This window comes from Nannobrachium achirus, assembly GCF_963921795.1.
Source record: "Nannobrachium achirus genome assembly, chromosome: 2".
Classification (NCBI taxonomy): Eukaryota; Metazoa; Chordata; class Actinopteri; order Myctophiformes; family Myctophidae; genus Nannobrachium; species Nannobrachium achirus.
This window is the reverse complement of record NC_137811.1, coordinates 22,255,579-22,278,954: the sequence shown is the minus strand read 5'-3', so window position 1 is coordinate 22,278,954 and position 23,376 is coordinate 22,255,579. Positions and strand designations below refer to the sequence as shown.

Genomic DNA, 23,376 nt, shown 5'->3' with positions numbered 1-23,376 from the left:
CCTTTGGCACTATAAGAAGTTATTTATTTTATCGTTTGTTTTTTTATAACCAATAAAACTGTAATAAGACTCCTGGCATTGTCTTTTTAACTGTGTTAAACATTTATTGGTCAAAATAAATAAGTCACAATTGTATTTTTATTCAGACTGTTACAAATTAAAACACTAGGGACTAGAAAATGTAACGTAAATTCGATGCATCGACTATATTTCCACTGGAATAGTAGGAGGCTGAAGATGCAGGCGGGAGAGGACGGCACATATGTGACTATCAACCACTGCTTATGAGCCATATTGCAAGCTGAGGGGATAAATGCATATGCCTACCACAATATGTCCAAAATGTCTACATGCTATAATAGCCTAGTCTAGAGAGTTTCTCAAAGTGGGTGGCGAGGCACCCTAGGCCGGGTGCCATGACGCATGTCCAGGGGTGCCTCAGAATACTTAATATTTGGAATTGATCAATACCACTTCAGTTCAGCCCTCTATACTTAATAAAATGGACCTGAGTTGCACTGTATTTAGTGTTCTTTTTTCGATCTACATTAGCCGAAAATAGCCCTTCTACAAGCTCTTGTGACATGTGAGCCTGCAGTTTCTATTAGCTTGGATTCCCCATTGATGAGGTCACTGGTAGATGGGTTTCTGCACTGTTCACAGCCCTCCTCTGAGACACAGACCGAGTAGAAAAAAAGAAATACAATACAACATTGTATCATATGAGTGAAAATGGTTAAAGTGGTCCTTTAAGTTAAAATATATAATTGAAAATACAAATTAAAATCCTACCGTCCCTTCAGCGAGGGACAATGATGAGCAAACATTAACAGTAGCAGGAGTCTGTCAAATGACTACTTCGCACAAATTACTGGCCCAGTAGTAGCCATAAGAAACCAGTTGAGAAGTTCTCTTGTTTGAATAAACGATCACTTTTAAGTTGATTGGAGTACATATGTCACGGTTTGTTTGAGATTCAGTTAGATTGAGAGCAGGAGCGCTCGTTTTTGGGCACAAGGTGGAGCAACCGCTCCTTCGGGGAACTAGGAATCTGAGTTTAGGGTTAGGATTATTAGGTTTAGGCATAGTTTTACTGAGGTTAGGGTTAGGTTTAGGCATAGTTTTACTGAGGTTAGGGTTAGGCATAGTAGCATTCACCAGCGTGAGACTAATGGGAACAATGGAGGAACAATGAGACGTGGGACCAATGCAGTCAAATGCTCTACCACTGAGACATGGGCTTCTTCCACTTCCAGGTGAACTACTGTAAAACAAGCGCTCATTTCCCAATCTAACTGGTTTTTCAAACTAACTGTAACATATACAGCCCTCTCCAGTCCCAGACACAACTACACCACTGTCTTTGAGGTTCAATTAACAACACTTTGGGAACAGTCTAAGATACCAACAATTTGGCCCTAGAGAGTAGAGACATATTTTACAATAACACACAACACAGGTATAACTGAAAAAACAACAGCAATGATTTATTTTCACAACATAACAGACATTTTACATACTGTATAGACAGTAGAAAAATAATCTTCAAAAGCACTGTGTTGGTTCTTCTCAAATTATCGTTGTCTAAATGTACAGTTAACAGAAGGAAGATTATACTGTAGCAGGGCAGCTTACAGTAACTCCAATTGATTTATTCTTCATAAAAAAAAGTACACTCGACTAAAATTATACTTTGATACTTGTGGCATCTAACATCCTCTCCCTGTTTAGATAAGCATTACTTTACAAAAACGTACATAAAACTGTTTTAATGTTTAGTACGACAATGCTTCTGGAAAGCAAAAGACACAGCTCTAGAGGAAAGAACAAAGTGGCATGAATATACAGCAACACAACGTGGCCAAACTGTCTCTGATCTGGTAATTACTTCACTTCATCTTGTAGTCTTCAGGTCTGAGGAGAAAACAGAGGAAAAACAACGCATTAGGAAGATGCAACGAAAGTGATGAAAGAGAAGCCAGACGGATGTTATCTTGAAAAAACAAGAAATTAAACAAAAAACAGACACTCCATCAGAAGCTCTGCACACAACGACACAAGACATTTATTTGTCTTGTGTGACATTTGTCTTGTGTGCTGTCGCTCTTGTTGTGCATGTGTGAGTAGCGTTTTCAATAACAACCTATTTCCTCTGCTTGCCCAGTGTTTCCCAAGAGAATATTAATTACCGGTATGTATTTAATAAAGGGCAACCACTGAATCGCCTTTGACGACCCAAGCGCCCTCCAACACACAGCATGTGTGCAGATGCTGAAGACAAACTAAAAGAGATGCTCTTAGTGAATATTAACTAGGCCAGGGCCTGCATTATTTAATAAAGAACCAGGATTGGGTTGACCTTGATGACCACAAAGCAACGGCGGACACATTGATTGGCTCAGAAGATTGGACCAGTAAAACAAAAGCAACAGCTCATTCATCGGCACACACTCTCTCACAGCAATGAAATTAGAAACACACACAAATTATGTATGGAGACCCCTAACCATACCCTAATAATTTGGGGTATGAACTGTAAAAGTAAGGAATTAACAAGTAACAGGAACCTTGTGTGGTTATTAAATCTAACCAGGAAACACACTACTACACTATTCTGACTTGATGCAGTCAGTTTCCATTTCAGTGTATGTAGGACAAAAAATATAAAGAGTTTAATTTCCTAAATTCACAACCGGTAAAACACTCTATAAAACAAACAGCATACAATGATACATCTACTACATGTATGCTGCTGAGATTACCACAAGGGCAGGCTTTATTGTATTACTAAAACCCAGTTAAGTAAAAGTCATCCTTTGAAGAAACGTATGCAAATTAGACTCAACAATATTTTTGCTCATACCCTTAAAGAGGTGGTGCCATAGTGTTGTACTTTTTCTGTTTTTCATGTGTCTAGGAGGTTGAAAGTACTTCATTAGACCCCCTGATGTGGTTTTTTTGAGAAATGATGTATTCTCTTAGTATTTGTTTGTTTTCTCTTGGAGGCTGCCACCTTGTGGTCAAAAGCGTCAGTTAAAAAACACAGATACTAAGTGTGTCACAGTATCAACTCCTCCCCAATTACCATTCACCCAACACTGTGGGGTGTGGCTATATCAGCTGGGTCACCACCCACCATGCCATCCATGCATACTTAATGAACTGGGGGTGTGGCCACATAAAAACCCAATTTTAACTCTTTCTGTATACTTTTTTGGAAAAAAATCTTCCTCCTAGTATAATCATAATACCTGATAATCATGTTTTAGAGGGGGGGGGGGATCATGGCACCACCTCTTTAAGTACAGTATATATCGTTGCTGTCAGGCAGAAACCTCTTATCTCCATACATTTATTTTTTATTTTGTAAATGAATGCCCTACGCCTACGGCCTACTTTATCATACTAACTAGAGTGTCGCACAAAAGTAGCAGATCTACAAGGGCTTGTAGATCTGCTACTTTTGCTATTTTAGGATTTGAATCCTATGAATCCTAAAAAGTAACAGTTTGCAGGTCTTTAAGTCCGAGTGTATCAAAAAAATCAACTGGGTTAAGCACCGTTGGACTGACCAGTTTAACATTCACCAGGTTAGCATTCACCAGCACCGGCAGGTTAGCATTTCACCAGGTTAGCATTCACCAGCGTCGGTAGGTTAGCATTCACCAGCGTTAGTTTTACTGAGGTTAGGTTTAGGTGTATCTCCGCCCCCCAGACTTTTGTCACCTCCGCACAGCCAATCACAAGCTTCCGCTGCCTTAACCCAGTTGCTTGTTTGATACACTCGGACTGAAAGACCTGCAAAAAACACTCTCCCGACACATGACACCTTCAATATGTGCTTCTGGTTAAAATCTGCTGCTGAACCAATCAAATTAAGCTATGGGAAAGTGACCCGGAACAATAAACGGGTTTGTCCCCTTCTGGGAAAAGGAACTACGGTCATGCAACAGAGCCTATTAGACTTGAACAGTCTCTGACCATCACTGGCACATGTAAAAAGTTCAAGACAAATGATGTTTAAAACATTGTGATTAAAACGTAAAAACATATCAATAGAAATTAAATTAATCAAATAAGCAGTCAAACATCCAGTTCATAGTTATACTCTATTCATAGTTATATGACTAACTTAGTGCATGCTCATGTGCCTGGACGTTTTCCATCATCTTTGAGCCACTGGAAGCAAATAGAAATCTCCATAGCCTAGAGAGACAATATTCCAGCTCTGCCCTTTAAGACTAGAGCCGGTGAGTGATAGGAAACTTGAGAGCTCCTGCCGGGTAAGCCGTCAGAGTGATGCTTCATACAGGCAAGACCAGAGAAATGAGAAATGACTACATTATTATGCCAGCGAACCACAGGTCACGCCGAATGTCAGTCTAATCTCCAACCAAGAAAATACATCTCAGAAAAATCCATGAATCTGATTATGAATCTGATCTCTTGTTGCCACGTCAGCACTCGGCATCCCGACGAAAAACTGTATCTCCACAAAGTTTGAAAGATTTTCAAAGCCGTAATTGATCTACAGTACCTGACTACAGTACCCGGGAGTCGATTAGAGCAGAACCAGGGCGAAATGGAAATAAATGAGTCCCTATGGGACTGAGGAGGCGGTGACTCAGGGGGTGGAGCAGCTCTGCTTTGGAACTGGAAGGTTCCCATTTGGATCCCTGGGTAAGTGTCCTTGAGCAAGACACTGATCCCCTAACTCAGGGGTCTTCAACGTTTTCAGGCCAAGGACCCCTTAGCTAAGAGAGAGATGAAGCAGGGACCCCCACAACCTTTTTCATAGTTTCCATATAGTTTGATTGTTTGACAGCACAATCATCAGTGTATTTTGGATTCATGTCAATTTGTGTTTTCAGATATCTAACCACTTGAACCGTCAATACTTAATACACTTGACCTTTCACTCTGTACTTAGTCTGTTCTTTTACCCCTCTACACCAAACCTCTTTGCCAAAAATAGCCGATCTACAAGCTCACAACGCCTCGCACTGTGAGAGCTTGTAGATCCGCTATTTTTGGCTAAAGTTCTCCGAATTTGGACTCAATGGTTCAGTTGGTTAATATAGAAAAGGAGAGAAAAAAAGATTTCTATCATACAAAGATTTGGAGGACCCCCTGTAGTAACTCTGAGGACCCCCTAGGGGTCCCGGACCCCCTGTTGAAGACCCCTGCTGCCGATGAGCAGGCTTGTGCCTTGCATTTTATATTTTCATCTGCTGTTGGAGAGTGAATGTAATGAAGATATCAAAAGTGCGTGGGATAAACGTGCTATATGAATGCAACATCTACCTTTTTATGTGCCACGTAACTAGACAGTCTCAGACTAAAAATGCTCGAAGGCATCAAATGAGCCCAATTTATAAATAGTTCACAGAAGCCTCTGTCATCCTCAATAATGCCTGCAGCCTGATACATATTATACAACTTTCGGTCAGAGAACATGTTGAATTTAAAGACTGCACTTTCTTGCTGCTCTTTCTCTCCTATTAAAGGAAGTCTAAACCACTTCATTTGAGCCCTGTTTTATTTGTTACACATGTGGTGAAAATAACTGTTACAAGCTCAGGTGTCGTATTGCAAAAGCGTATCCATTAATTTAAAGGGATCCCTGGCTAATAAGACAAATATGCCTTAATACATTATAATTGTCCTCCATAAATACAATGTAAAATTAAAAACACCTAAATTATTTTATTTATCCTAGAAATAGCCAATCTTTCACTCAATAGGGGAAATGCCCGTCGCAAGTTGATGATGTCATAAATGTAATTTGTGATCTATCCCTATGGAATTTATGGCATGCATGTGCAAATACAAACAAACGTAATACCTCCTATGGTTAATATGAGCATCAAATCAATATTTCAAATGTGTTTGTGTTTTGTTTTTTTGCACATGCATGCCATAAAAATGACACATGACATTTATGACATCATCAACTTGCGACAGGCATTTCCCCTATTGAGTGAAAGATTAGCTATTTCTAGAAGAAATACAATATTTAAGGTGTTTTTAAATTTACAGGACAATTATAATGTATTAAAGCATATTTGTCGTATGTGCCCCAAAAAAGGGACAGCAGGGTGAAAGTGCTTAAATTGGGCAACTAGGCATCTGATCTTCACCACAATTCCAACATCTTTGGAGCTGCATGAGTATGCTCCCTCGTTTTGGTAGCAATGCATAGCACTGGGGAAAATGTGGCTTTGACTGTTCTTCTGTGAGAAGTGAGAGAGCGTTGGCTGGACACGATAACCCGCCTCAAGGACGCGTTATTGGAAATCACACCCGAGTTCTGGGCAAACCCCGCCCATGGAAGCTTTTGATTGGCTGAACTGGCGCTAGGGAGCGCTCCTTTTTGTTCGCTTGGACCGCACGGAGGTGCGATCACTTAAACCTAACCCTAACTCTAACTCTAACCCTAACCTTAACCTCAGTAAAACTATGCCTAACCCTAACCCTAACCTCAGTAAAGCTATGCCTAACCCTAACCCTAACCTCAGTGAAACTAACGCTCTGAGTAACTAACCTGCCGACGGATGTGTAAACAAACGGCTCCGCCCAGAACTCGGGTGTGATTTCCAATAACGCCTCAAGGACTTGCGACTCGCAAGAAGATCAAAGAGGTTTGATTTTGTTTAAACAGCTGTTAAGTTAACGCCGCTGTGACTGATTCGGGAGCATCACATTAAAAGACTGGCCGTCAGTCATGGCGTGATTTTCTGTGATATGTAAATGAAGGCTCAAAAGACCAAAACCCCAGGGGAGGCCTGTATGTGCCAACTGCATCACAAAAGGGGGGGGAGTGGTATGTTCAAAAATGTTGAAAAGCAACACATGCCTGCCCTGGATAGATCAAAACAGGAGCAGTGGTGCGTTCTACCGCGTTACGCTAGCTCTGGGCCATAGCGTTAAAGACGTTCTCCTTAACGCTATGGTACCGATGATCCCTTAGGGACCCTCTCGTCTGTAGTAAAACATAAAAAAAATACAGTTTCCCTACTCACCAAAACAAAGATGGCTTTAGGGAGTTGAAATCCCACTTTCCTTATTGGGAACACTCTGAATCCCCCACCTCACGTCTAAAATACACTTTTTGAACAGAAAAGGAAATATTTCACCAGAAGGCAAAATCTGGCCAATGGCATTTTTATATTGACGAGATCTGAATTTGAAAGTGTATTTTAGACGTGATGTATGTATGTACTGTACTGTATATTTTCACACAACAACAATGATGTTGTGTATATATTATGTACCTTGGGGAAATGTGTCCTCTGCATTTGACCCATTCTAACTACTATGAAGCAGTGAGCAGCCAGAGTGCAGCACCCAGGGACCAGCTCCAGTAGAAATAACAGAACCTTGATCAAGGGCAATGGCAGGAGTTTTTATTTTGGTGTGGAAGGAAATGGATGAACCAAGAGGAAACCCACCCAAACACGGGGAGAACATGCAAACTCCACACAGAAAGGACCCCTGCAGATTTTTTTTAATTTTTTTTTTTTTTTTTTTTTGCCACTGCCGCCCCCGGTTAGTGTGTATCTTTCTTAACCTATTCTTAACCTGTTTTAACTTGATCTTATTTATTCATTTTATTACATTACAGTCCAGTGATATTCTTATTATGCATTTCGTATCGCTGTTGAACACTCTTATTGCTATTGTTTGCGTAGTCACAACAATGTTTCCCTGCTTGTATGACAAACCACTGATGATTTTTGAGCGGTGCTAACCGCTCCTATAGACCGCTTTTTTACCAAAACTATGATGTCACGAGTTCGCTAGACCAATGAAACACTTCGATTCTGTTGATCTGTCCATGATGTCATAGTCACAGAGGCACTCGATTGGTTCACCCTGATTTAGAACGCGTTTAGGCAGCGTAAAATACGTCATAACACGTTTAGGCCGCGTAAAATACGTCATAACGCGTTTAGGCCGCGCACAATACGTCATAAAAAATTATTGAGCGGTGCTAACCTTGAATTTCAAAATTATATTAGATGAATATCACTTATAAGCGATAAAATAACCACACTTTTAGACAGACTGTGGAAAATCTTACAGGTTATAAATGATAGGCAGGTAATACAAGTTTAAAATACAAATGAACAGACTTTGAAAAACTAAAATATTCATCTTCTGGCCTCTTCTGGCCTCTCTGGAGGCCTCTCTGGAGGTAAATAAGGTCACTTATCATTACACTATGACACTCTTACAAGCTACAATCCGTAGCTTGGTCAACTAACTGATGAGAAATGACAATAAAGACTTATATAGTCTGAGCAGACCTCTAGACTGACATCATACACAACAAAAAGAATATTGCCATGCATGCCTATCAACACTGATTTGCGCAGGAATTAGTTTGCACCGCTCACTTCGCACGGGTGCGATTTTTTAAATTAATGGAAAACAAATAGCCTAAGTGATTGTACAGTACAGTAGAGTACAGATTGTACTTATTCTATGAAGATTATAGAATGGGGACGGGAGTTTTTTGACCAGATCATAAATTGTGCCAAAAAGAAAGTAATTAATAACTGTCAGATTACAACACTATTATGGTATATATAAAAAAACTATTTACAGTTCGCACAGATCTATTTTTAGTCACAAATGTATGGGAAATGTCTAACTGTCTCAAGCCCTGCCAAATAAAGTCTAATTTACTTGCTCATGGGAGGGGGGGCACTTCCTCATGATAAAAGCTTACAAGGATAAAAAAAAAATAAGAACAGATAGTGAAAATATGATTGGAAGTCTGCTAAAGTTCTGTCTGTTCTTACTTAGGTAGCCAGCTTCTCAAGTTAAAACATTGAGTAGGCCTACAGGCAGGCATTAAGTGGCTGGGGTTAGGGAGAGGTTCCAGGGAATTAAGTCAATGGGACATACTCACATATAGTAATGCATATGTGAGTGTTTTCATCCATCATTCTGTGTCAGGGAGATTTATGTTTTGTGTCACCTTGCAGCTGACAGAACTGCATTACAAGCTGAGCTTTTTATAGAGGACATCTAGAGAGCAATAGAACACACACACACACAACACATGTGTGTGTGTGTGTGTGTAATGGTGCATTTATATAGAGCCTTCCAAGGCGCTTTACAGAGATTGTGCATTACATTCACTCATTCACACACAGATGGCAGAAAAACCATGCAATGCAAGGCACCAACCTGCTCACCGGGAGCAACTAGGGATTCAGCGTCTCGCTCAAGGACTCCTCGACACTAACTCTGGGGGAGCCCGGGATCGAACTCCTTCGTGTTCTAAGACAGCAACTCTACCCCTGGGGCACTGCAGCCGAGTTTGTGTGTGTGTGTGTGTGTGTGTGCTTGTCCACATACGGTGTCCACAGCATGGGGAAAGCATCCAACTCCTCTTGTGTGTATTCATCCAGCCTCCTGGGTACTTTCCTGGGCTGAGGCAGATGCTCCGTCAGGTTAGCCAGGATCTCTTCTGGAATGACCTGGAGACGAGGAGAGAGGGGGGGGGGGGGGGGGGGAGTTGGTAAAGGCAGACCAAGAAAACGAGCCTGCCCTGGAAAGGAAAGGTGTAATTCTGGGAAATTGCAAGTGTGGTTGCACTGACGCGAGACGCGAGGAATCCACTGGGAAATGAATTCCATCTTAGCATGTATTACGACCGCCAGGTCGCAGTTACGATCAAAACCTCCACCGGCTGTCAGTCAGTCAGTCTGTCAGTCATGTCACACGTCACACTTTTCTCCTACTCATATCTCCGCCACCGCTGCCCCTATCCATGCCTAACTTTGCACACACACTCCTTGGCTGACAAACCACATTTCTCACATGGCCCTCTTCTAGCGCCACCATGAGGCCGATTCCTACAGATTTTGCCCTAAAATCACGCAAAGCGGTGTATACATGATTTGGCCAAATGCTCCCGGCATACAGTCTGGCAAACCGGAATAGAAATGATGAGTGCGAGATAAAGCGGATGTGACGCAACCGCTCCCTTGGTGCAGTAGCAATAACATGTCCTACTGGAAGCGTTATGTCTCCTTTCAACATTTCTGGGGGCGTTATTTCGTCTTTTTCTGGAGTTGTTGGTGTTACTTCCATGTTGTTTTCAAACGTTTTCTAAAACTATACACCCATAAGAAGAATATGCCGCTCGAATGACTTTGTCTTAACTCGCCGTTCGGGAGCTGCCGTTCCAGACTCTATATAGCATTCGGAGATTGTGGAATAGTTGTCTGGCTACGTGAGACTACATAGGCATTGATGCCTGACGGCGTTGCCGTTTCGATTCCCGATTCGGACGACCTTTGGCGCATGTCACTCCCTGTCTCTCCATTTTCCCTTTCATTCTACTAACTGCCCTATCCAATAAATGCATAAAAGCCACAAAAAATAATCTTAAAAAGAAAAAGAAAAAAAGGGCAGTTAAAGTTAAAATCAGATCATTCATTGGTTTGGAAGCCATTTTTTGATATGGTTCTCTGAAATGGCGCTTCTGGGTGTACTGGCACCAGTGGCTAGTGGTTCTCAAAGTCAAGGGGTCCTTGAGTGGGTATTAAGAGGATATTAAGCAAAATTGCTTACTATCATAAAAACCTGTTTAACAACATTAAACCTATTTTATACATCAGCATACAACAATGGACAGCAGGCATTTAGATGAGAGTGACTATTGTGAATATGATTATGAACAGTGTGGAATCTGTGGATAATAATAAGGTAAGAGAATTGTGTCAGGGAACCCTCAAAGTTGATTTATGGAGTCAAAAACAATGCATGCTGTAGCAGTTTTTTCCAGGACCTTCCAGGAATTTCATGACCGTGGGAACCCTGTGCCTATAGCAACCTCACTAACAAGAGGAGAAAGTGCGGGATTCGGAGAAAGATGGAGGAGAGGAAGAAGTGAACGCAATAGTTGTCCAGAATCTCCCCCCAGGGATCAATGAAGTCGTATCTTAAAAGAACAAATGGGAGAGGGAAGAAATGAGGAGGAACAGGAGTGTTGTGGAGGCAGAGGAGCAGGCGGGAGGGTAATCGCTACACCTGATACACAGGAGTATACCCACGAGAGTCCACAGTGTACCCATATTAATATTCATGTCTAGCAGGACGGGCTTACAAGCCCAAGTAGAAAACAGGCAAGGAGTTGAAAAACATGAATAGTAATCAAGAAACGCCTAAAAATCTCATAAATATTCATGGTTAGATTGACATTGAATGAAGAGGACATATACTTTTTCTTCTTGCTGTATACGTGCCGGATGAGACCGTGTGCATCTGCAAGGGTTCATCATAATAGCACCGATTTCCACTTGTAATTAAAGTCATGTACAAGTATTAACCTTGGAATTATTTTATACTTTAGCTATTGAAAAATAGCAGATACACAAGCTTGTAGATCTGCTATTTTTGAAAAGTCGTGAAAATGTGCGCAAATCTTTGAATATACTGCATGTATTTTTAAAGCGAACATTTGATTTTGCTTCTGGAGGGTCCCTGGAGTGGAAATAAACATTTTGAGATGGGGGTCAGTGGCCAAATACATATCATTTTGGGGGTCCTTGACATGAAAAGGTAGGTTTTTCAGAAACCTGTTAGGATGTTAATGCCGGCATTGGATAGGATGATACAGAATGCACAGCAAATCTGAAGAAAAATAGCTACAGGGGTTGACACTAAGGTCTCAGAGAAAAGAAAATCGCCCATTATAAAACAATAGGTAAAATCTGCGCTTGAAGAACAATTGAATTTAATGTTAAATGCAATCGATAACTGGTGGCCACAGTCACGTTGAAAAACTAGAACGAGTGCAACTGCTAGTAAAAAGGTAGCATGGTTCCTCATAAATACTAAATGGGCAATAATATTTCATGAAGACGGAATGCACTTGCCTGTTTTCACGTTTTAGTTACTTGCCACGAGCAGTCGGGCAACCGTTAGTGTCAACCCCGTAGCTCAGGGGTTTTCAAAGTGGGTGACAGGGCACCCTGAGGTGCCGCGACGGCAGTCCAGGGGTGCCGCGAGATAATTTGGTAATATTTGGAATTTATTTGAACACTTAGTTTAGTTAAATATTTGGTATCATTTTAAAGTACAGAGTTATTTTCAGTACGTTTTGACCAAAATGGCTATTATCTCAACGTTTTCCTCGCAACATAATCACTAAAATATCGTCACTGTCAGGCAGAAACCTCCCAAGTTTCAAATGTGTAGGTCTTTTGGTAAAGCAAAGCCCTGCTTCATCATACAAGACTGTCGCACAAAACTAGTGAAAACAGCCGATCTACAAGCACACAGTTGCGAGGCGTTGTGTGCTTGTAGATCGGCTGTTTTCACTAGTTTAGTACATTTTATAGATGATAAATACAAAACGAACGGTTTTGGACATACAAGGTTTCCACCCGACAACGACGATATGCTATAAATATAAGGTGCTGTGAGGGAAAATTATAATGTAGGGCTGCCTCGGATTAAAAAAATATTTATGGGGTGCCCTGAGACAAAAAAGTTTGGGAACCCCTGATCTAGAAGATCCTGGGTTACTGACGAGAAAGAAAGAAATAATAGGACTCACGTCCTCAGGAAAGATGTGTAGGCGCTGCATCATGGTGCGTCTGTGCAGGTTCCTCGGTAGCATTCCATAAACGGACAACTTCACTATCTGTGGAGAGAAGCACATTTCACAAGGTTACTCAGAACAGTGGTTCTCAACCTTTTCAGGCCGCGACACCCAAAATAATCATATTTTAACAGGGGACCCCCCCCCCACCCACCCTGACGAGCACTATAAGAGTTGAGGCATTACATTTTGTATAACACGGTTCTATTGTGAAAATAGCAGATCTACATGCTCACGAAGCCTCGCAAACGCGAGGACGTTGTGAGCAAGTAGATCTGCTATTTTTACAATTTCAGCCTCGATTCTTGCAAAACACATTTTTGGACACTGCTCCTACAATTTTTGCCCTAAAATCACGCAAATCGGTACACAGTATGTCTACACTCATCCCATCAACATGAATCTCTCCCATATAGCGCCACCTCCAGGCCGATTTTTAAAAACACATTTTTGGACACTGCTCCTACAGATTTTGCCCTAAAATCACGAAAATCACTACACAGTATGTCTACACTCATGTCATCAACATGGATCAGGAAGATTTTGGCAAAACACATTTTTGCCCTATTTGTGGAGATAAGTGACCTACGGTCGCTTATCTCCCGATTAGGGAGTCTTACTGGTACACTTCAACTTTATGTTGGTTTGTTTACTGTTGACTATTGTTGCACATTAAGTTAATCATCTGGGGACCCCCCAAAATAATGTGGGGACCCCCCAGGGTCCCGACCCTCAGGTTGAGAACCAGTAACTTAGCATAGACCCGAGGGTTTTTCTTTCTCCCCGGCCAACGTCCAGCCGAAATCCTTTTCATCCTGTCTGGAAATGTGGTGGTTTACCCTAAATGATGATGCCTTTTCAAGTGCCCAAAACAGACACCAAAGTACACTTTGGCATCACCAGGATTTTGTGATTAAGTGACTTTATAAACTGGCTATTCATGGCTTCAGCTCTGATCAGGCTGCTAGACAGAAAATACTGGACAGATGCAATGCAGACAAATGGCTAATATATGTCCAATTTAATTTCTCTATCGTCTCCTTTCAACCCTCATGGAAACAAACCCACCACCAGGCCACAAGCCTGTGGTTTTGAGGCTTGCCTGAAAAACATAGGGCCCTATTTTCGTCCATGCCTAAAGCCTTTTTTAAGTTTTTAAGTTTAAAGTTGTCAAATATATCAATACTCTCTTTGTATATTTAGGTTATGTGTCATATCTGCCATGTGCAACTTCAAAGCCTAAAAGCCAAACAGAAATGTAAAAACACAATTAAATCGTTCATCGCAATGACTTGAGTGACAATTAATCGTCATGTAAAATGTAATAATTGTGACAGCCCTTTCTTCCGTCCATACCCCTCCTTCTGCTGGTTTGAGTAATATATTGTATTGAGCTAATCTTGAACAGGCCCTGCACAGCAACCTAAACAAATTAAGAGACATCAATCAAAACGTTACACTGCTTGCAAAGCACACTGTGAGCATCTACCCCCTTTTACCAGTGTTTACAAGAGACATAATTTATGTAATGTGCATGAGCACCTCCTCTCGAACTCCTTGCGTTGGTGTCGCCTTTTTCTTGAATGGAATGTTGTCTAAACCAAGGGGACTCTGAGGACCCCTATGGGTGTCCTCAGAGTTACTACAGGGGGTCCTCCAAACCATTGTGTGATAGAAACTTGTTTTCCCCCCCTTTTTTATATTAACCACTTGAACTCTAGCGTTCAGAACTTAGGCCAAAAATAGCAGATCTACAAGCTCACAATGCCTCGCGCTGCGAGGCGTTGTGAGCTTGTAGATTGGCTATTTTCGGCAAAGAGCTTTGGTGTAGAGGGGAACTAAGAGACTAAGTACAGAGTGAAAGGTCAAGTTTATTAAGTATTGACGGTTTAAGTGGTTAAATATCTGAAAACACAAATTGACATTAATCCAAAATACACTGACAATTGTGCTGCCAAACGATGAAACATTATGGAATCGATGAAAAGGTTGTGGGGGTCCCTGCTTCATCTCTCAACTAAGGGGTCCTTGGCTGAAAAACGTTGAAGACCCCTGGTCTAAACACATTTTAGGACCCGTGGTTTAGTAAGAACTAGTCCTTACCCGTTCAAAGATATGAGCTCTGAAATGATGTGCAGTGTGTGGGTTATGGGGTGTGCACTGTGCACACAGTATATGAGGGATGGGAAGTAACTTTCTGGTGCTTGCATGATAATATGTAGGAGCATCAATGTAAGAAATACCCGTTTTGTTTAAAGGCTACAGAGATACTGTGTACCGATCTACATGACAACACCTGTAACAGGGCCAGCCAACCCCCCCCCCACACACACAAACACAGAGCTGGTTAAACATGTTGCCCCATGCTAGATGCAGAATAGATATGCCTCATGCTAGATGCAGAATAGATAGTAGATACACCATAAAAATGCTAATATACAGCATATGATTTGTGAAAGTGACAAACGGGCTTCACAGTTATGTCAGGTGTGTTCATATGCTAATGGTGATGCGATTTCAGATCAATTGCTCCAGCCACTGAGGAGAAACGCTGTGACAGACAGACACTCAGACAGACAGACACTCACTCAGACAGACATTCGCAAAATTATAGTATAGATTGCGTGGATATCAACACTCGTATTTGAACCACGGCTGGAACGAAACAGACAAATATGAGTTAAGTGTTTCTTTCTTCGTTTCGTGCAAATAGCCAACATATAGAAACAACGAGAATAAGTTGTCAGTGGTTTGTCAAGTCAAGGCCAAATGACTGAAGCGCTGAACACAATTATGCCTGTTCAGAGAGCTGCCAAGCCAAGCTCTTCTCTTCCCGTAACAAAATAAAGTCCTTCCACAGAACCATAAATATGCAACCAAAACCCCCAAGAATTATCTTTCAGCCGGCACGGCGGCATCCACACACCTCCTCCTCCCCCTGCCCACTGTCGTTTGATCCCGTTTCTGTAATCTTAACATTAATATGCAAGGATACGGCAGAATGTATGGAGGGAGGGATGAGTGTCAAACGATTAAAAAAAACATCCGAGTACAGTGGTGGTCATGGTCAAAAATTTAACTAATCTCTATGGATGTTTAAATCAGTTTAAATAATTCCTAGGAGGAAATAAACCCTTGTAGTCTGTGGCAGAGCCATATTATGTATTAGTGTTGATATTGACAGCACATTTTGATTTAGTTTTAGTCAGTCTTTTGAATTAAATTCCATTACTTTTTGTCATATTTTAGTCATCTGAAATGTTTTAGTTTTAGTCTAGTTTTAGTCGACTAAATATCATAAGATTTTAGTCAACTAAATGTTGATTTTGACATCAAAAATGTATAATGGCAGGCCTTGATGGCGTCGTAATGGCTGATTTTACATGTGGTTGCATGCTGAAAATAGCAGATCTACAAGCCCGAGCTTGTAGATCATCTGCTATTTTCAGAGCGCAACGCCCAAGCGCAACCAAACATAAAATGACTTGCCTTTTAGTTCTACTGGATCTCTTCTCCACTAGTCCCTCTCTAACATTACAGTCTAGTTTAATATATTTAGTTTTAGTCACCAAAGCTTAGTTTTTATTTAGTTTTTGTCAGTGAAATAAGGCAGTCGACGAACATTTTTCATCATAGTTTTAAATCAACGCTAAAACGTAGTGCACCACAATAGTAGGAAAAGACACAAGACTTCATCAAGATCAATACGTACAGCTTTGGGATCTTTAAGGTGGAGCTGGGTAGCTGTGACTTGTTTGAATCCACCCGGATACCTTTAGACAAGAAAAAACAATGCTTAGTTGCTTACCTTAGTATCTTAACATGACAAAAGATACTGGTATTTTAGCATTTGGTCCATGTGTTTAAATAATGATGTGAGAAAACAGCATTTACTTGTCACATTTTTCAATAAACATAAGTACAGCTTGATTACTTTTTGATGAAACTGGAAATTTGTATTACAATACAATGTGCAAACAAATAAGAGCAACTAACTGCTAATGTACAAGAATATGACCATCAAAATACACACAAGTCCCCCAGTACTGCACTACAAGCAGTTATTTATGGTAGATATTATCCACTCAAGTACTTTGTGGTCTTGGGGAAAGGGTCCCAAAGCCACATGCATGAATCTAATTATGGGGTATGAACTTTTATTCGTTTGCTAGTATTTTTCTATGGAGGACTGGAGGAATTCATAAGTCATTAAAGAAACGTGACACTATACTTTATGAATGACAGCCTGAGTTACCAGAACAAAACATTATCGTTATTATTTTCAGCCTTCTGGACAATCCCACACGGTCACAAAGGCCAAGACACACATGAGGGGTAGAGCTAAACGCAAAGACAAAGTCGGAAGACCATAACATACCGTTGTCTATGATGTATCTCTAGTTTAACAAAAAGAGACAAAATGTTTTATGATAACATTTGGCTTCTAATGACTTTTCTTGAAACAAGGCAGGTGCGTGCACCCACAGAAGTGGGCTTGAGCCAAATTGAGGTGTGTCTGTGCGAGTGCCCTCACCAAGCAGTGCTTGGCCGCGCTCTTGACTCAGCGAGCCTTGAGTTGAATTTGAAAAGTACTCCTGAAATGTATACAGTGGATGTAACCACGTTGACGTAGAGTTGACAACAGTATAATCTATATCGACTTTTTTCAATGAAAGTAGGCTAAATGAGACTACATCGACATGGAGTCAACAAAGTCTGCATCTAGACATTTTGATATACAGTATACTGCTCCCGAATCACGATTATGTTTTAACAAAATTAGGCAACTGCATGGCCTATTTCTTGCCTTAGATGTTATAAGAATCTCAAAACTATTTCTCATAACACAGATGTGAGGGCAGGAGAGTTCGGGAAACTGACTCCCCCTTCTTTCTGCCACTGTCAAATAGACAATAATAAAAGAAAAAGTCACTGTCTGCGGCTTTCACAGGCGGTGCTGGCCAATGAAATTGCAGGAGTAAAATACAGTGGGCACCAAGGCTGCATGTCGTAAATCTGTGCAGAGAGCATAACCGATCTGTTATCACATAGTACCAGTAATACACACCTCCTTAAAGAAACTATAAAAAAGCAAATAATTCATATCATAATTCATACATATATTTATTAATGTACATTTTGGACACGAGACAAGTCTACAAATTAGATTAAACTGCACTTTTTGGGCATATAATGAATCCATGATTCAACATGTTTGTATTATGCATTTACCCAGTGTGTGAGGAGTAAACTTTCTGCTCCCACTTGTTCCCAGAGAAGGCGATGTGTCTGGTGTTCATCACCACCACGTGGTCCCCACAGTCACCTGCATGGGGGAAGAGTTCACATGGTACTGGAAATGAGAGGGGCCACGTACTATAGAGACCCACATGAGGTCCAGGGGGACAACGTCCCATCAGGAATCCAGGGGTTGCAGCTTAGCTGCCATGATTTCCCCCCCTAAAACATGATTATCACTATCAGGTATTATGATTATACTAGGAGGAAAATTTTGTCCAAAAAAAGTGTACAGAAAGAGTTTTGTGGTTTTTATGTGGCCACACCCACCAGTTCATTAAGTATGCCTGGTTGTCAGGTGGGAGTGGTGGTTGTCAAGCTGAAGTTAACCACACCCACAGTGTTGGGTGAATGGTAAAAGGGGAGGGGGTGATTATATGATGTCATTTACTCACTGTTTTTGGATCGGTACTTTTGACCCACAAGGTGTCAGCCTCCAGTCCCCGAACACTAGCCATAAATTATAACTCTTGTAGAGTACTTTTATTTTAAAGACGTTTTATCTCTACAAGAGTTATAATGGGGAGCGGGGAATCACTGCTGGTTGAGACCTTTTGTCTCTAACTGCTCCAAACATGCACATATGCAATGTATATAAGGTGCTCACCGCATTGACCAAACTGTTCTCTACCGACCCAGCAACTAACTACTCTGGATGTGTCAGTCCATATTTTTCAATAAAGAAGTGTTTTACTCCAGCTTGTCCCGGAATCTCAGTGCATTTCCTTGTCTCACCACATGAGCACTACTGCGCAACAGCAAGAAACGAGGAAATGCACTGAAATTCCGGGACATTTGTTTCTGTTTTCTCAGACTTGACTACCAGTGAAATCATAGTACGCAGGTTTGGTCATTTTAAGATCAGCCATAGTAAATCAAGATTAAAGGAGCAGGAGCTATAGTCAACTTTTTCTTGAAAAACGGAAGCTAAAATAAAAATGTCGAAAATATTTTATAAAAAAGATTAAGCTTCATATATGTGTTTCTATTAAAACATGACCACAAAAAGCGTAAAATAATGATACAATAATCATTTTGGCCATGGTCATTTTTTGAATAGAAACACATATATGAAGCTTAATCTTTTTCATAAAATATTTTCGACAGTATTTTTATTTTAGCGTCCTTTTTTTCCAAGAAAAAGTTTACTATAGCTCCTTTGAGACCAAGATTAATAAATTAATAATATGGCATAATAATTATGTCTATGATGACAACCTCCTGCCCCTTCCAGTTTCTCCTTGGATTGACATAGACCTCACCTCAACTAAGAATAGCATTGTACTGGAGTTACTGTACATTCTATACAGCAATTAGAAACACAAATAAACATTTGAATTACAAAACAATGCAAAAGAATAGCTTTGATAGGGGCGACCTCATAGCTGAGTGGTTAGGGCGAGGAGTACCAAATGGACTGTAATGCCAGCCTGACAGTCAGTGTGTCCCCGGCTTGATTCCCGGACGGCCAGACGATTTGCTGCATGTCACTCCCCTACTCTCTCTCTCCACTGTGTCTGATCAAATAAAGCTCAGAAAAGCCCCCAAAATAACAGTAAAAAAGAATGGCCTTCGCATTGGGCCAAAAGTCTGCTTTTATGAATGATCCCATGCCTGAGTAAAACAAGGACACAGCAGACAGAGCCCAGACTAATTGCATGTTAACTGTTGACATTGTTTTTAACCTTCATAGAGAACCAGATAGTACTAATTAATTAGTGATTAATGCAGCAGCAGGCCAATAACACTGTGTCCCATTCATGACAAATAAGCATGCAAAAGCCGCCTTCCAGCAATGTCCTTCATTATGACACTGGCTTACCACATAGGACACTCATATCGGTTAATATAAGCCAGGGGTCTTTTTCACCCAGTACCAATTACCTAAGCTGTAATCCTGGGCACTACTCTCCCTCTTCCAACCTGGGGAGAGCCCCGAACTGAGCTCATGCTTCCTTCAATGCACGAGGATTGAGCAGCCCGCTTCTTATCACCTGACAGGGGGAGCTTCCCCGATAGGACGTAGCGCGTGGAAAGAACACGTTATTCTAACCATGCAGTTCCTTTCCCCTCCATCAGGATGTACAGGGGGAGGCAGTATAGAGACCAGGATTACGGCATGTTTTTTGTGAGGGTACCACTACCTACCCTTGGAGACAAGGGGAGAACATGCAAACTCCACACAGGGAATCGAACCACAGACCTTCTAGCTGTGAGGCGTCAGCGATACCTGCACCACTGTGTATTTTTACATTAATCACTTGAAACCCTCGCATCCCTATTCTGGGGGGGAACATTAGCCTGAAAATAGAAGATCTATTTTGTAGATCTGTTATTTGGTGTAGAGGGGAAAAAGAGCAGACCAAGTACAGAGCCAAAGGTCAAGTTTACAAAGTATTGAGGGTTCAAGTGGTTAAATGTCTGAAAATACACGTTTAACATGGATCGATCCAATATCTAGTGGTGGGGGTCTCTGCTTCATCTCCCTCTCAGATAAGAGATCCTTGGGCTGAAATACTTAGAAGGCCCCTGATATGAGCCATGAACAGTACCCCATAACACACACAATTAAAGGAGTAGTTCACCCCCAAAATGTCTTTCTATTGATTACTCACACCATGGAGACTTGAGTTTATTTTTATTTTGTTGTCACATTCCTAAGACAACATTTTAATTATAGTACATTTACCCCCATTGATTCCGGTACATTTTATTGTAATTAAAGTTTTGTCTCATGTGAAAAAAATAATGGGTGGGGGTGAACTCCTCCTTTAAGACAGGAAAAAGGCAGTTGATCAAAGCAAATTAAAATACATACTAATCCATCAATGTGTACATTCAGACAGTGCTACTTTCATTCAGTCAGAGAGCAGTAGTCAAATGCATGAAGTTTACACTGATCCTCTACTGCCACCGTGTGGATGATGTGTGTTAGGGCAAGCTTAAATGGTTCAGTTGATACTGTTGCCTTGGATCTTATGGTTGTATCTGATGATATGTTCTGCCACTGGTAGTACTGTGTTCTGTCTGTCTGTCATTCAATGTTATGAGCTAAAAGAAAAAGATCCCAATTGATACAAGCCATTGGCTTTTTTGAGGTATCCTTTAAGTTGAGCTTACCAGTGAACTGTACTGTCATGAAACTGTACCTTTTCCTATGCAAACTTCTGATAAAGTCCTCAATCAATCAATCAATGGAGTTTAGAGTTGTGAAAATATCCCATCCTGTGTGTGTGTGTGTGTGTGTGTGTGTGTGTGTGTGTGTGTGTGTGTGTGTGTGTGTGTGTGTGTGTGTGTGTGTGTGTGTGTGTGCAACCGTTTATATTACCAAGTGAGGACCAGATGTCCTGACAAGTATAGTAGAATTGGAAAAAATAGACAATGTGAGGACCAATAGTAAGTCCTAATAAGGATTAGGGTTAGGTTTAGCGTTAGGGTTAGGGGTTAGGTTTAGGGATAGAGGTTAGGGTAAGGCCACAGGACTTGCATAAAAATGAATGGAAGTCTATGTAATGTCTAGCCCCTCTCGGGACCCCAAAATCACCTCTTTTTGTATTTTGACGTCGGTGAATGGGGTCCCTTGCTTGTAGATTGGGTCTCTCTGATACGCAACGCTACCACTGTCGCTTCCTCGTTACGTCACATATCCCGCATCCCCGCGGTGTGGTTGGCTACGTTCCTGCCTCTGATCTAGACAGGCTGACACTACCAGCTAGCCAAAAGACACCGTGGGGAGGCGGGACATGTGACGTAATAAGGAAGCGAGAGACAGTTTGGAAAAAGCTGCTAAATTTTCACAGATAAATTAATGATACTTAACGGCATCACCGATTTGCTTCGCACACGTTTCCGCACTCTCCTAGAGCAGTTCTGGGTATCTTTAAAGAATCTCAACAACATCTGAGCGACGCTGTATTCGTCCGAGACCAGACAGTGGTAGCGTTGCGTATCAGAGAGACCCAATCTACAAGCAAGGGATCCCATTCACCGACGTCAAAATACAAAAAGAGGTGATTTTGGGGTCCCGAGAGGGGCTATGTAATGTCCTAAGTAGGTCACAAATGTGTGCGTGTGTGTGTGTGTGTGTGTGTGTGTGTGTGACACTCACTCAGTGCGTGGTAGATGGGTTTGTGTTTCCCTTGCAGCCTAACAGAACACATAGCAGCTATCTTCCCCGGCGGCTGCATCCTGGCGTCGATCAGGAACCACGAACGGGCAAAAGTCGCCCATTGCTTAAGGGAACAAAAGACAACTAATTTAAACGATAAATAGACTAATGCCTCATTCACATACAGAAAAGCCAAGCTAATGGTTGGCTTGGTAATTCAATGTAATCTCTATGCAAACCAGATTTTAAAAACCAGCTGGAAAAAAAGCTTGGACATTTTTAAAGCTGGTTTGCATAGAGATTTCATTGAATTACCAAGCCAACCATTAGCTTGGCTTCTCTCAGTGTGAATGCAGCATAAATGACAATATCAACATGGTCTAGGAGTCACTAATCACACACATACACAACACACAGACTAGCAACTTTAGATGCTATGTGCATCGAAGTTGCAACAAGCTCCATTGACAGCCTATTCATTCATGAGACAGAAACATCATATCTGAAGATTGTATTAAAAGGCAATAAAACCCCCTTGATCTGTTTACTGTACACATTTTTTTGTTTTTTTTGTTTACTGTACATAGCTTTTATTTCTGATTTCTGACTGTTATACTGTATATGATCTTTTGGAAAGCATTGTTGTATATTGATTTTAATGTTTCTATGAATTTAGTACAAAACGACCCCCAATGTAAACAAGCCATTTTGCTTTCTTGTGGTTTAAATCCTATTAGTAGACCGTGTATCTGAACTGTTTACTGTGTCCTGTGCTTTAAATAAAGTAATCAATCAATCAATCAATCAATCCCATACTCAGGTTCCCACTCTTCTTTTCTGACCTACAGTCTAATGGTTCTGTAAGTATTCCATAAAGATAACTGTCACTATGTCGATAATGTTTATTTTAATTTTGATAAAAACATGGAATAAAAAATACAATTATTTACGACCTTGAGGTAACTCGTAAGCACAGCCCTGGATCAAGACGGTCATCAGTCATAATATAAAATATGATGACAACAAGTCTTGTATCTAAATGACTAGAGTTAGCAATAGCAATGCTAACCACACAAAGTGACATGCATGGAACATCCGCAACGAGCTTCAACAACGACAGGAGGACAGCCATTCCTGTGTTAATGTAAACATGCATAAATAATAATATCACCTGGGCAGATCTGGAGAAACTGGACATTGTGAGGTTATGAAGACATGCTTTAATCCTCTGGAAGAAACATTTGACCCCAAAATAATAAATGTGACAGATGCTGTGTACTGGTGCTCCTCCTCCGTGCGGAAACACGTCCTACACGAAACTCTGTTCCCCTAGGTTTATTTCTTT

The 23,376-nt window shown here is 41.0% G+C and overlaps 1 protein-coding gene across 1 annotated transcript; it reads right to left on the bottom strand.

The window, feature by feature from the left end:
* Positions 1 to 1,462: 1,462 nt before the first annotated feature.
* Positions 1,463 to 23,323, bottom strand: mrpl13 (mitochondrial ribosomal protein L13). The gene is made up of 7 exons (XM_080749387.1): positions 23,203 to 23,323; positions 22,032 to 22,155; positions 17,858 to 17,951; positions 16,338 to 16,398; positions 12,581 to 12,667; positions 9,370 to 9,491; positions 1,463 to 1,914 (listed from the first exon to the last, which is right to left on the bottom strand). The coding sequence occupies exons 1-7, from the start codon at positions 23,227 to 23,229 to the stop codon at positions 1,890 to 1,892; spliced, it is 540 nt and encodes a 179-aa protein (XP_080605513.1). The 5' UTR covers positions 23,230 to 23,323; the 3' UTR covers positions 1,463 to 1,889.
* Positions 23,324 to 23,376: the final 53 nt, after the last annotated feature.